At 39.2% G+C, this 12663-nt stretch overlaps 2 protein-coding genes across 2 annotated transcripts in view; both read right to left on the minus strand.

Moving 5' to 3' along the window:
• Window positions 1-2608: 2608 nt before the first annotated feature.
• Window positions 2609-11532, minus strand: LOC135473875 (uncharacterized). Its single transcript, XM_064753800.1, has 4 exons — window positions 10527-11532; window positions 4865-5130; window positions 4210-4301; window positions 2609-4045 (listed from the first exon to the last, which is right to left on the minus strand). Exons 1-4 carry the CDS (start codon window positions 11502-11504, stop codon window positions 3897-3899), a joined length of 1485 nt encoding a protein of 494 aa, XP_064609870.1. The 5' UTR covers window positions 11505-11532; the 3' UTR covers window positions 2609-3896.
• A 760-nt stretch (window positions 11533-12292) lies between these two features.
• LOC135473392 (acid-sensing ion channel 5-like) overlaps window positions 12293-12663 on the minus strand; it is a 34240-nt gene continuing 33869 nt past the window's right edge. Inside the window, exon 8 of the mRNA XM_064753243.1 lies at window positions 12293-12429. Within this exon, the coding sequence (XP_064609313.1) occupies window positions 12293-12429 (137 nt within the window). The remainder of the gene's footprint in view (window positions 12430-12663) is intronic.

The raw sequence follows: 12663 nt of genomic DNA on the forward strand, positions 1-12663 counted from the left end.
CGCAATTAACGATTGGATCTAATAATAATAATAATAATGAAAAATAATATGAAACATGTAGGCTTATTTTACATTTCAGAATTTTTACCTTTCTCAGACTGATGCTGTTCAAGGTATTTTTTTTGTTTCAGTAAATATTACAGAAAATGACCAGCATAAAATTTAAATTCGATATTCAAAATTTTCCTGGGTCTCGTTAAATTCCGCTATAAAAAGATTTTATTTTCTTCTGTAAAGGATAGACAGAATATGAGAGAGGAGTTACGCTTGTTAATACGCCAAATGTGAATATTAGTTTAACTATTTATATTTGTGCTAGCATTTTCCAAATGTGACAGATGAAATATTATACTAGTACGTACTGTTTCATACTGAAGGAATCATGAAGATTCCTTAGATCTAATAAACTATTACGTTCACATCAAAACATCGATAAAAAACAAGTGCTTTTCTAAAAGGATAACTTTTAATACATGCAAGTAAGTGAAAAGTAAATACCCTGTTTCCATCTCCATCCATCCGTAAAGTAGTGACAAGGCTGGCTATTTCTCATGCCTGGATGTCTCTAAATTTGTGGGGAAAAAACATATGATATTTGCCTACAGGTTTTTGTGTTATATGCGCAAAGACCTTCGTTGGCTGTTGGTGGCCGTTCGTAAAGGTAACCGTTGTTCCTGGTATTTAGGACTTATTTGATTGGTGTTTTAGGCCGCACTTACGGATATTTCACTTACACGCTGGTTACTGTCAAGTCTTAAGCAAACGGAACAACCACATTCCATCAATTTGCGCAATCACATTACAGTGTTATAGAAGGCATGCAGTACATTACTTAACCGATAGAATGTTGTCCAACAACAGTATTAATGGTTTAAAAAATGCATATAGTTTTCAGGATAGATGGGATTTTGTAAAGAAAATAGAGATTTGTAATTCAAACTACCGAAATACAAATATAGTCAAGAAACTATCACTATCATAAATAGTATTTATGCCTGAATGCTAAAGTGGGCTCTAAGGACCCTACTGCCATGCAGTGGCAGGGTGCTATGTCACATCACCTTTGTCTCTTTATATTCAACTACAAGCGAAATTGTGTGAACGTTATGTATTTTGTATTTTACTCGTGTTTATTAGAGTGAAAAAGCCCCTCCTGTTAAGAAAGAGTAGAAAACACCAGCTATTGGGTGCATGAAGTCAATGATATGATTCAACCATTTGGCTGCATTCAATTCTGTTAAGAGTTTTAACACTCCATGAATGAAAATATGTCAGTTTGTCCATCTCATGAAACTTACTTCATTACGTACCTTTACTTTACTTTTTTTTTGTTTTACGCGGTACTCAAGAATATTTCACTTATACGACGGCGGTCAGCATTATGGAGGGTGGAAACCGGGCCGACCCCGGGGGAAACCCACGACCATCCGCAGGTTGCTGTCTGACCTTCCCACTTAAGGCCGGAGGGGAAGCCAGCATGAGCTGGACTTGAACTCACAGCGACCACATTGGTGAGATGCTCCTGGATCATTACGATGCGCTAGCGCGCTAACCAACTGAGAGAAATAACCAGATGTAAAAGTGTATGTTTTTATTCACTTAAAGCACCATTTTATCAGAAATGGTAAACATCCACACGCTGTGTTTATTCTGACGAAAACATTAGGCTCATAAAGACTTTCTAATGTCTGTAGCCGTCGGAAAAATATTTATACAATTTTAAAAATTAATTTTAGATAATATCTACATACTTAGGAAATATATATTACAGTGATAAAATCAAGCATACCGACTAACTGTACAATTGTTTATTTCTGGCTTCTGGTTCATGAAAGAAAATTAAACCCCAGATGCTAACTGCCATCGCATTGCTATACAAGACACCAGTCGCCATTGAATTAATTTCTGTCTGAAGATCACTAGATAAGAATTAGAAATAATGTTCTTTCACAAGACATATACATTCAAAATTATATAAATAAAATCTGAAAACGCCACGGATTCATTGCGAAAACACTTTTGTGTCAGTTCTTTTGGATAAGTACGGGATTATAAGAAATAGGTAAAACGCAAGAACACAAAACGACTATGAAGACTGAATTCAGAACAAATTTCAGCCAAGCAATGGAGATTTGTGATCAATAATTGTTGAGGATATAAAATGTTATACTTCCACCAGCATATGGCAATATATACAGATTAAAATATCAAAACCAATCCATGGCATATAAAGAATATTCTTTGGATGAACCAGCCCTTCCCTTGAAGCAGCAATATATATTTTGCAGATTTGATTAAAATCCTCTTTGATTTCATTTGATTGGTGTTTTTACGCCGTACTCAAGAATATTTCACTTATACGACGGCAGCCAGCGTTATGTTGGGTGGAAACAGGGCAGCGCCCGTGGGAAAAACCATAACCATCCGCAGGTTGCTGGCAGACCTTCCCACGTACAGCCGGAGAGGAAGCCAGCATGAGCTGGACTTGAACTCACCGCCACCGCATTGGTGAGAGACTGCTGGGTGATCACGCTGCGCTAGCGCGCCAACCAATTGAGCCAAGGAGGCCCCTGATTAAAATCATGAACCAAATGTACACTAGTGAATTGCTGTAGTTGTAACACAAATGACACTTTGTGATAAACAATGATGGTAAATAACCAAGTAGAATGGGGCAATATGTTTCGGTTTAAAAAACAAGCAATAATTTGTAGATTTACATTTTTCACTGAATGGTGTATGATAGCCTGCTGTTAGTCCAGCATTTTAACATTGTTGACAGGCTGAAATGTTACGCTCAAATTTATGAGTCATTTGAATGAGAAATGTCTATTTTCGCACAATAGATCCTTCATTAACAGCAGTATATGTACACCATATATGTAATCGTACGATGTAATCCATGAAGGGACTGTCATGATAATGCTCAGCACATTACATGTCATTGTAATGCAATAAAGAGAGCATAATGTGTACCAATATACAACTGTACGAATCCGTCGGCTAAATCCGCAAAATGTGAATCTGTCACTAGTCCTCTCTAACGTTCCAAAGAGAAATGGCACGACTTTATTTCGATAGTGTTAGATAATATTGTAGACTCTGGCCGCTGTATCTGTGTACCATGACATGTTGCTGCGCAATTCCATCCCGAGGCGGTTAAACAGGAGAGTCTCTCCCCTCGCTTGAATCAGCCGTCAGTTCACTTCACGCGTCCCTACCCGAGAGCACAGCATGGGGTGATCAAGCACGAGATTTTCCGCGAGATTTCAATTAATCCTGGTTTTTCCCGGTGACGTTTTTGGTTGCCCTGAGGCCACGTGCTCTGGAAGAGCAGCTGAGGTGTCAGGTGTTTGATGTGCTGTATTGCCACGCCTGTTCACGTCAACATCAATCAGAAACCAAGCTGAGCGTTCCCCACCGTTCTCAGACACCAGATACAAGAAAGCAGGAAACTCCATTCATCCAACAGTTTTAGGGCAACTGAACAACCTTTCTTTCCTGAAGGTCATCCCGGCCCACAAATACTGTTCAGAACAGTTATAGCACTTTTGTTTCTATCCTTATGTTTGTTCTTTCTCCACAAACAATTCATCAACATGGAGTGAATAAGTATGAAAAAAGCTTGTTTGTGATATGAAAACTCCATGGCCACAAGAAGTCAAGTAAAGCCTCTTGATTGCTTCCTCTGTCAATGTTGTAATATTGGAGCCATACAATCAGTCTCCAGTCTCCATCTAAAACCCTACAGTTTAAAACAGAACATCATGCGCACAATCAACCTATTATCATACAGAACAGCACCGACACGGGCTTCATCATCCCACAGGGGTTAACGCGAGATCTCGTTCAGCCATGTCCACGTAAACGTTCATAGCTGGCGTCACTTCCTCTAGTCAGCACGTCGACTCTCCAGGCTGTTCGAACCTCTTTAACTTCCCTTTGAAGAACACGATATTAATTAATTGACCAGCAAAATCCAGAGCCTCGAAGAAAGCAATAACGCTGATGCCTAGGTAGAGAGCCAAAGATCCACCAATGTCACCTGTGAAATATAAACACAAGCTTGTATCAAACAGTCACAGGATGAAAACGGAATGGTTGTCTGAAATCTTTTGTAATTTCCCAGAGAAATACAGCAAGTGAAATATAATGCTTGAAGTAAAAAGTGACCCAATCTGCGGTAAAGTATTTAGATTAAATACTTACAGGCTAAGTCAAATAGTCCGTATGAAGTCTGCTGTGTTATCGTAGTCTCTGTCAGCTCGGCGAAGTATATATCCAGTTGTAAAAAGTTGTTTCTACAACAGAAAATTTATTGTATAAGTCATTCGTTTAGGAACATCGTGTTGTCAAGATACCAAAAGAAACAAATCCAAGCGGCAAACCGTGTAAAATAAATTAGACTTTATAAATAAAAGAATAATAATAAGAATAATAATAAAAAGAATAATAAAAGAGAGGTAATAACCCTGGTTGTATTGTATCTAAAGATCAATGTCTCATTTCCTCGGCCTGTTGTGTGCATGTGCCTGCCACATTGTTTTTGAATTTGGCTGAATTTGGCCTATGCAAATAAACAGTCACTACATATTTCCAGATTCCATGTTCTACCTTTTAGTATTACAGGTAAAGCCTGTACACAATCATCATTGTCTGTCCTTCACAATTACGATTACATGAAACCAATCTATGTTGAGCACATGTCTGGGCCTACTGACATGCACTGAAATTCTTATATTGGCAATATTTCAGTTCCGCATTTCACAACAGTCACTGTCTAAAAGTTTTAAGGGTTATCATAACGTCAGCAAAATATCTACCATATTGTGTCGAGAGTTAGTGCTGATCAACAAAAACTTACAGATAAAATTTTCCGTTAATCTTTGTACTTTCAACATAATCCTCCAGTTCCGTCTCGTACTCGGCCACGTGATTGAGAGACTTCCGAATATCATTTGTCACTGCGTCCGTGTCCTGAGCTAAAGATGGCGTCTCAAGCGATTTAAGGATCTTTTGTGACAACCGGAAATCGCTAAATCGAAATTTAATTGGTTCAATGAGATTCCACATGGCAGTTCCGGCGCGAGCAATATCGTCCATGAGCTGCTTGACTTTCATGGTAAGGTCCTGTCAACAACAAAATACGACAACTGGTTAAAAGCAGGAAACTACGTAAGAGGTACACAGACAGTCATCATCACCGAATATTACCGACATAGCTTAGACTTTATTTAAACTCAGGATGGGAGAAATTCGTGTAAAGAAATGAATTTAAAAGTCACGCTTTATTCCTTATATGTATATATCTAGTAAAGGAGCGTTTTGTGCCTTTGCAAAATGTTTGGAAAATAAATAATTCTGAATAACCCTAATCCTCATTATGTACATTACTCAGCGAGGTGACACATCGAAACAAACTACTGGATATTTATGATCGCTTCATCATTGTTAACTTATTTAATGTGATTCCCTGCCATCACAATGCTGGCTCCCTCCCCGGCCGTACGTGGGAAGGTCTGACAGCAACCTGCTGATTGTCGTGGGTTTCCCCCGGGCCCTGCTCGGTTTTCTCCCACCATAATGCTGGCGACCGTTGTATAAGTGAAATATTCTTGAGTATGACATAAAACACCAATGAAATAAATATTCAGTGTGACAGAATTTACACCCAACAGGCTTTTTATACGAAACATCATCTAGCATGTGTGACACATAAAAAACTAAGCAGGTATATTTCATTTAGTATATATTCATGAGAGTTCAAATATAAATCATTAGTAAGAAAAGTCATCATTACTACCATACAACAAACATTAAGTTGGTTAGGCCATTATAGCAATCTGATAGGAAATTCGAAAATAAGCTTAATTGTTTCATTCTCTTTTAACAATGCTTGTATCGGGAAGAAAACAGAGCAGGAATTATTAATCCATTGCTATTAAATAATTCCGGGGTTCCGTGGAGTCTTTCAAAGGAGTAAAATTCAGTTCTGAATACGATTGTCTTGAAATACATGAGAGTGATTATATTGGACACAATAGCAGTCGGAGCTCACACAATGCTACGGAGACGAACACTGCGAGAATACATGATTTTTACTTTTCATACGGCCCGCTCAAAGAACCGAGCTTGATTCGTTTTTCCCAATTAATTACCCTCAATATGAATGGCCATGCATTGTTGATACCGGCAGCTGTCAACTCTCTGTTCGATGGCTAAGAAAACCCATATGTTGAGCCTGATAACGCAGACTTTCTTCTCCATTTACACCCCGTAATGCTGGTATGCCGCTTGTTACCGTCTATACATTATTAACCAGTTGGACATATGGAACAAGTAGCTTTGAGCCCAAAGAAAATAATGCAATCTGTATGATGAAATGCAAACATGAATCCACTATGGACATTACTCAAAACAGCTTCTGTCCTTGCATTTAAGCTGACCCGGATTTCAATGTCAGCTTGCCGGATAATGGAACTCTTCACAGGGAACAAAAGAAAAATATGACCAATACTGTCCAAGTAAAATACGAAATAAAACTAGAATTTATTGTTTATTTATTATTATTTACTTTCTTTTGTCTTTCAGGGACAATTGCAGTTTTACACTTTGAGGCAAAACTGCTTTCTCTATACAATGGGCCTTCCAGCAACCTGCGGATGGTTGTGGATTTTCCTCGGTTTTGCTTCCACCATAAAGCTGATTGTATAGGTGAAATATTTTCGAGAACGGCGTTTAACCCCAGTCAAATAAATAAGTAATAGATCTATTCAGTGAGGTTTAATATAGTTTTAAAGATAGTTTTTAAACAGTGAACAGGATATCAACGGCCGAAATGCGATACGAAATCGAAAATTATCCATATCATCTGAAAAACAGTATACCATGTTAAATCAGGCTCTCCTAAACTGCTTTCATTGGTAACAAAAATTAGTATCTATTTAACTCGAATGAAAGCCTGTGTTGATAAGGAATAAGCAGTTATACCCATATTATTTATTTTACCAAATAATTTGTTGGATAGCCCAGTATTAACTGAGCGTCACATGTACCATCAATTCAACCATCTGTTTCACTGATCAGAACGCACTGTCATTTATTATTTTTCAGATGTTTAATCTGGCGAAAACCCTAAATTGGCTAATTTAACTATTTACATAGAGTGACAGTCAAAATAATGCCATAACTGATGTTTACTGTGGTATAACTTGTCTTCCTGCCACACGTTTGGTTCTTCAAAAACTCTGTTAGCTGCATAATCAGCATGCCTTTCATCGTTACTGACACATAATGGAGAAGACACCTTTGACTTTACCCAAAGAACAGAAGCTTGTCCGATTCCGCCCCGCTTTGCCGATCGAGCGTTTCGACTATAACTAAATTAACCAAGTCCCGGTAGAGTGTTTTTTCAACACAAATCAAGCAATAAGACACGCTAATCTGAACGTAGGCTTCTGACCGCAACCAAAATATAACCTAATATAGAGAGAGCGCGTAGAGAGTTGAAAAGAGCAAATAGAACTAATCTGAAAATCGATTCTCATGCAGTGGCAAGCAGAGATTTGATAAGTGGTCAAGCAAATAATCGCGTGCACGGCGTCTCGGACGGGATGAGATGGCGTGGTTGCCCGGTAAAGTATGGTAGCCAATCGGAGCCGGTCATTTCGGCGTCACTGAGGAAACAGCGCGTCTTCAGGAAGCCGGATCCCCGGGCCACATCACACAGTTTCTCGCGGGATGTTTCCATAGCTCTCGAAGACACGGACTGTCTCATACAACTCGTCTTGTGTAAATGGGGAATGACACGACCTGCCGCTTCCCGCCTTCAAATAAGGGCGCATATTACACTGTATCAATATCGCCAAGGGTTTTAAAAGTGGCTTAGATTGTCGTGTTTGCCTCCATGATTTACTACCGGGGGATTTATGCCAGATCGTGATTATCACAAAAAATACTAACCATGTTCTTCAATAGTCAGACTTGGGTTTTATGGCTGACACATGTGTTTTATACGTTACTACAATCACAGGTTCAAAGATGGCGTATTCTACCTCAATAGACTTGTTGACCTGCTGTACTGGGTACTCATAGCCCTCTAAAGTAAGAATCCAAATTAGCCCCCCTTCCATTTCCGGAATCGCGAAATCTTTAAACCAACATTTCACACATGTACCTGCACAACTCAGATGATCTTACAATGATTAGTGTGATTTTATCAAAAAATTGCACGATGATAATTTCATCCTATTATACGATGGATGCATCCATTTGTCCCCAAATAAAACCCAGCAATTTTCAATACCTACGAATTTAAACTTCTGTTTTTGGCACAATGGAAAACCTTTCTTTGTCGGGCGAGTGACATGCGTGAGAATGTCAAGCAAGGTATTTAGATTGCACATGATATTGCAGACGGTTACTACAACGATAGTCTGACACACTGTATATGAAGCCTCTTTTTTGGGATACAGTCAGCCAGGTATACGTTGTAATCGTTTTGTCTTCACCTAGGCACACACATATATAGATGACGATGTCGAATTACCAATCAAGAACAAAACCCTTGCCCATCAAATTTTCCACTTTGTCCAATGGAAGGGAAATCGAAGAGCTTCAGGTCTAGGAATAGATTTGCGAGCCTAGATACGGTGGTCTTTGTGTCATGAATACAACTACACCTGGTCCACTCTCAGGTAATATAAATACCTGGGTGATCCCTTGTATTTGCATGTGTCGAAGAAATCGGTCATTTTTGTTCGGGATAAGTGCCCTAGGTCTTTCTCGAGTGATCAGAAAACCTGTCTGTGTCACATTGAGTTTGCATGAGGCAAAGAAAGCTGGAACCTGTCGTTTGTCCCTAAATCACAACTTACTGACACTTAATCAGATGGGACGTCAATTAACAGCTGCTCCCGGACTTGAAGTCCCACAGAATAGCGCTACAACACGCGGAGATTTACGCTGGAACATTGCATGGTGCCGTAAACCAAGCTGCTCACTCACTGCCCATGTGTTCCATTTTTCGTGAAAACCTTCGTCGTGAATAAAACATAGTTCCATTATACATCCACTTAAAGAATAATTGCAGACAAAACTGCGCGAATACACAAACTAAGCCATGCTCTGCAACGTTTTTGGCTCTTCGTGAATGAATGAATATAGCTTAACTCTACTTATATTGCAGCCATATTGTGGCGATGAGTGTTCGTTACTCTCGCTATACAATATGGCACAATTATAACCAGGCCTATAAATTGCTGTTCTACAGTAAAATCGCAAAAGCGGATATGTGATGGTGAAGGACGTGCTTTAATTAGGAGACATGCCATTCCTTCCTGATTCTTTCCTCCTTTCATAAGAAAAAAAAACATATGGCATCCAAGAACATCCTTGTGCACTTTCTTTTCTATCATCTGTGTGGAATGTTCAGTTTGAATGTGATGGAATTTATCGTTTGTTGTGTGTATATATGTGTGCTTGGGATTTTATGTCGTACTTAACAATTTTTCCTTTACAAGTCGACGAGGAGCCATTAGGTGTGTGTTCATATGCTGTGTCTCCTTGTGGAATAACATGTTGCTACAGCAAATGTATTTATTATTAGTGCTTAATGGCAGTTGTGCCTGCGCACTGCTAATATTATAATTAATAATGTTACTTAAAGGTTTACACCTACCACTCAGTTTACAACCTCTATAACCCAAGAGAGTTCACACGTTAAAATAGAAGCTGTATGGTATCAGGCTCAATAATCTTGAGCAGCAGTTCCGCACTCTGGGAAATATACTTAACCACAAGATAACTATTCCCACATTCATCTCACACACTACGTTAACGTCATCTGTTCTGAACCGGAGGTGTGTTTGTAGGCTTGAAACATTAGCCAATACTCTTATCTAATCTCCCACACAACGTACTTGCAATTTTTTAAAAACGAAGATGGCCTTGCCTTTTTTGTCCCAGAGAGTTTCTGCATAAATTTTGAATAGCACTGTTATTCAGTGTTCATATTCACATGACAAATTTGTAAGACATCGCACTGGAAATATGCCAGTTGTCAAAACTTAAGGAACACACATCCAAACGTTTAATTCAATTCGAATTATCTGCATTTGAAAATAATATTCCAAGATTCTTTATAAGGACGTTAATATGGTCATTATTTCGCATGTACGTATATCTGCTTGTTTCTACAACACTGTAGTCAAACATACCAGATAGAATAATTAAACATTCTTTGAAAGGCCACGCCTTTCCAGTCTTGATATTGTTTTCAGTAAATATGTTTTGTCTTCATGAAAAAAAAATGGAAAATACATGAAGGCTTTAATCAAAGTTTCTAATTTAAGCGTCTAACCAAACGTTTTGTGTATCACCCGGTACCAAAGGATTAAATTAGACATTACTCCTGTCTACACTACTTTTACCTTCCTTGTTGTCTCTGTTTCAATGGAGATTTTCTACAAAACAGTACCTTACAAATTTGCATATTTCATTCACCATTCAGTAGTTGCATTACTCACCTCAGCAGCTCTCCGTGAATCCACCAGTATGGGCAACCCAAGCCTTTGGGCTAATTTACTCTTGTTTAACTTCCCTTCCGTGTATTCTTTTTTAACTTTAGAAAACTCCCCCTGAAGAGTATTCAGTTCAATCTGGAGAGATTCCAGTGAGTTCCAAAGCTGTTTCGAAGACGTTTCGATTGTTCTGGCCTCGGTTTGAAACTGTTCATCAACAGTCACAAGTGTTCTGGCAAATGCCAAAACCTTTTGTCTATCTTTTGTGTAAGCTTCTTGAAGTTCGGTCAGTTCTCTGTCCATTTCTTGCATGACATCCCCTTCCACCAACTGAATAGTGCGGTAAAACTGTGCCAGTGCTTCAGAATATCTTTCAGTACCAGTATGTCTGCCGTGGGTGACATTTTTCAGGGCCTTATACTCCTGTGTAAGTATGCCTTTCAAATGTGCGGAAATCTTCAGTATGGATTCTGTGGTTTTATTGTACTTGTCACGTGACTCACGAAATTCCTTATATTTCTGACCATAACCACTAACAATCTGCTCTCGGAAAATCTGAATGCCCTTGGTAATTTCGGGGATGAGTGGGGTGGACGTATGAGTTGAGTAATGCTTGGTTACTATCAGCGTTTCCAGTTTCTCGATGATGTTGTTCAAGGTGCTGTTTGCCTCAGCCACAGAAGACGACGCACTGATTGTATCGTAGGAGTAGCTTTCAGAAATATCCTTTATTGTAGCTTTGATACTTCTGTCAAAATGATAGAAGGACAGATGACTGAACTGATTGAAAAGCTGGGCTGTAAACATGACAGAGTCGTTCAGGTCTCTAAGAGAGGCATTCATGCTACTTATATCGGCCGTTAACAGTTCTCTATACTTGGATGCATTGTCGGATAATATTCGCACTTTATTTACACTTCGGTTAAAATTGCCCGCCAGTTTGATGAGGGTGGTTTTGTCGTGTTTAATCACGTCCTTATCCATCCGGTGGTAGGTGTCTCTGGCATTCTGGAACTCCTGCTGCAGTTTGCGCTTGTCTCTCAGCGTTCTGATTTCAGACTCGGCGGCGTAGGACGACATGGCCGAATGGGAGATTCCCACGTCGTACTCCACACGCTCACAGTCCGGGGAGCACGAACAGTTCAGGAAATCTGAAACACCGAACTAATATGTTAAGGAGACAGGATGTATGTAGGAAACAGTATCAAACATGTAACTTTTGGTGAATAAAATATTAGCTTATATACGTTATAATTTTCATGATTAAATACCAGCCTAATATATATAATTCGCTCTTTCAGTCATGACTTACATTTAGCTTTGTGTTACTGTTGCTTTAAGATTTTAATAGGAAGCATGATACATAATAGTTGATGTTAAAACGTGCCGGAAAAGAGCTGAAATGCAAGGACAATGGATCGTTTGAAGGCAGTGTTTGAATACCACAAATCAAACAGAATGGGCTGTGATAAGAGTTTGATGTCAGCAACGTTCTTGTTGGGGAAAAAGGTGGCTAATCTTTGCAGGAGACAAAACCAATACGGCGTATCGAGGAGAGTCTCTGCAGGAGACTGAAAAGTCACACAAAACGATATCAAAGTAGTATGTTCTGAACATGGTGGTCATGTCGTCTTTTGCTTGCAAGGAAAGAGACATGACTGTAGCTTATCCCTGAGGCTCATTTCTATCAGTTAAGAAAACGTGTCAACATAATCAGCCTTTATGTTTTGCTTCTCGAAAAGTTTGCACCCAGGATTCAATACCATTAAGCATCACAGGGAGTCATTACGTTGATTGGCCACAGCGCCGAGGAGCACGACTTTCTGGAGAGAACACGACTGCTTTGTATCTGTTCGCTGACCAAACGCCGCTGGGGTCTTTAAAAGGGCGGAGTGTAATTTCCGGAAATCTTAAGTAAGGATGGAGAAACGTGAGAGTTTGGTCGAACTTCATACGCGATAACAGACAACCATGCGCCATGTCTTAACTAGGATAACCTCCTCCGCGGATGTTGGCAAAATAAGATGCCATCTTGGATGGAATGTCATTCTGTTTTTCACGGAGCAAAAGAATAAACACAATTTTCCATTGACATACGCGAGGACTATTAATTAAGGTTTAAAATATGTAATCCATCCTCAAC

The sequence above is a fragment of the Liolophura sinensis genome, chromosome 8 (assembly GCF_032854445.1).
Source record: "Liolophura sinensis isolate JHLJ2023 chromosome 8, CUHK_Ljap_v2, whole genome shotgun sequence".
Classification (NCBI taxonomy): Eukaryota; Metazoa; Mollusca; class Polyplacophora; order Chitonida; family Chitonidae; genus Liolophura; species Liolophura sinensis.

Excerpts from the sequence above, each read along its gene's own strand:
- LOC135473875 (XM_064753800.1), bottom strand. The coding sequence starts at position 11,504 with ATGGATAAGGACGTGATTAAACACGACAAAACCACCCTCATCAAACTG. Across the intron at positions 5,131-10,526 it reads ATTCACGGAGAGCTGCTGAG|GACCTTACCATGAAAGTCAA; the intron begins GTGAGTAATGCA and ends TGTTGTTGACAG. Across the intron at positions 4,302-4,864 it reads ATTAACGGAAAATTTTATCT|AAACAACTTTTTACAACTGG; the intron begins GTAAGTTTTTGT and ends TTTCTGTTGTAG.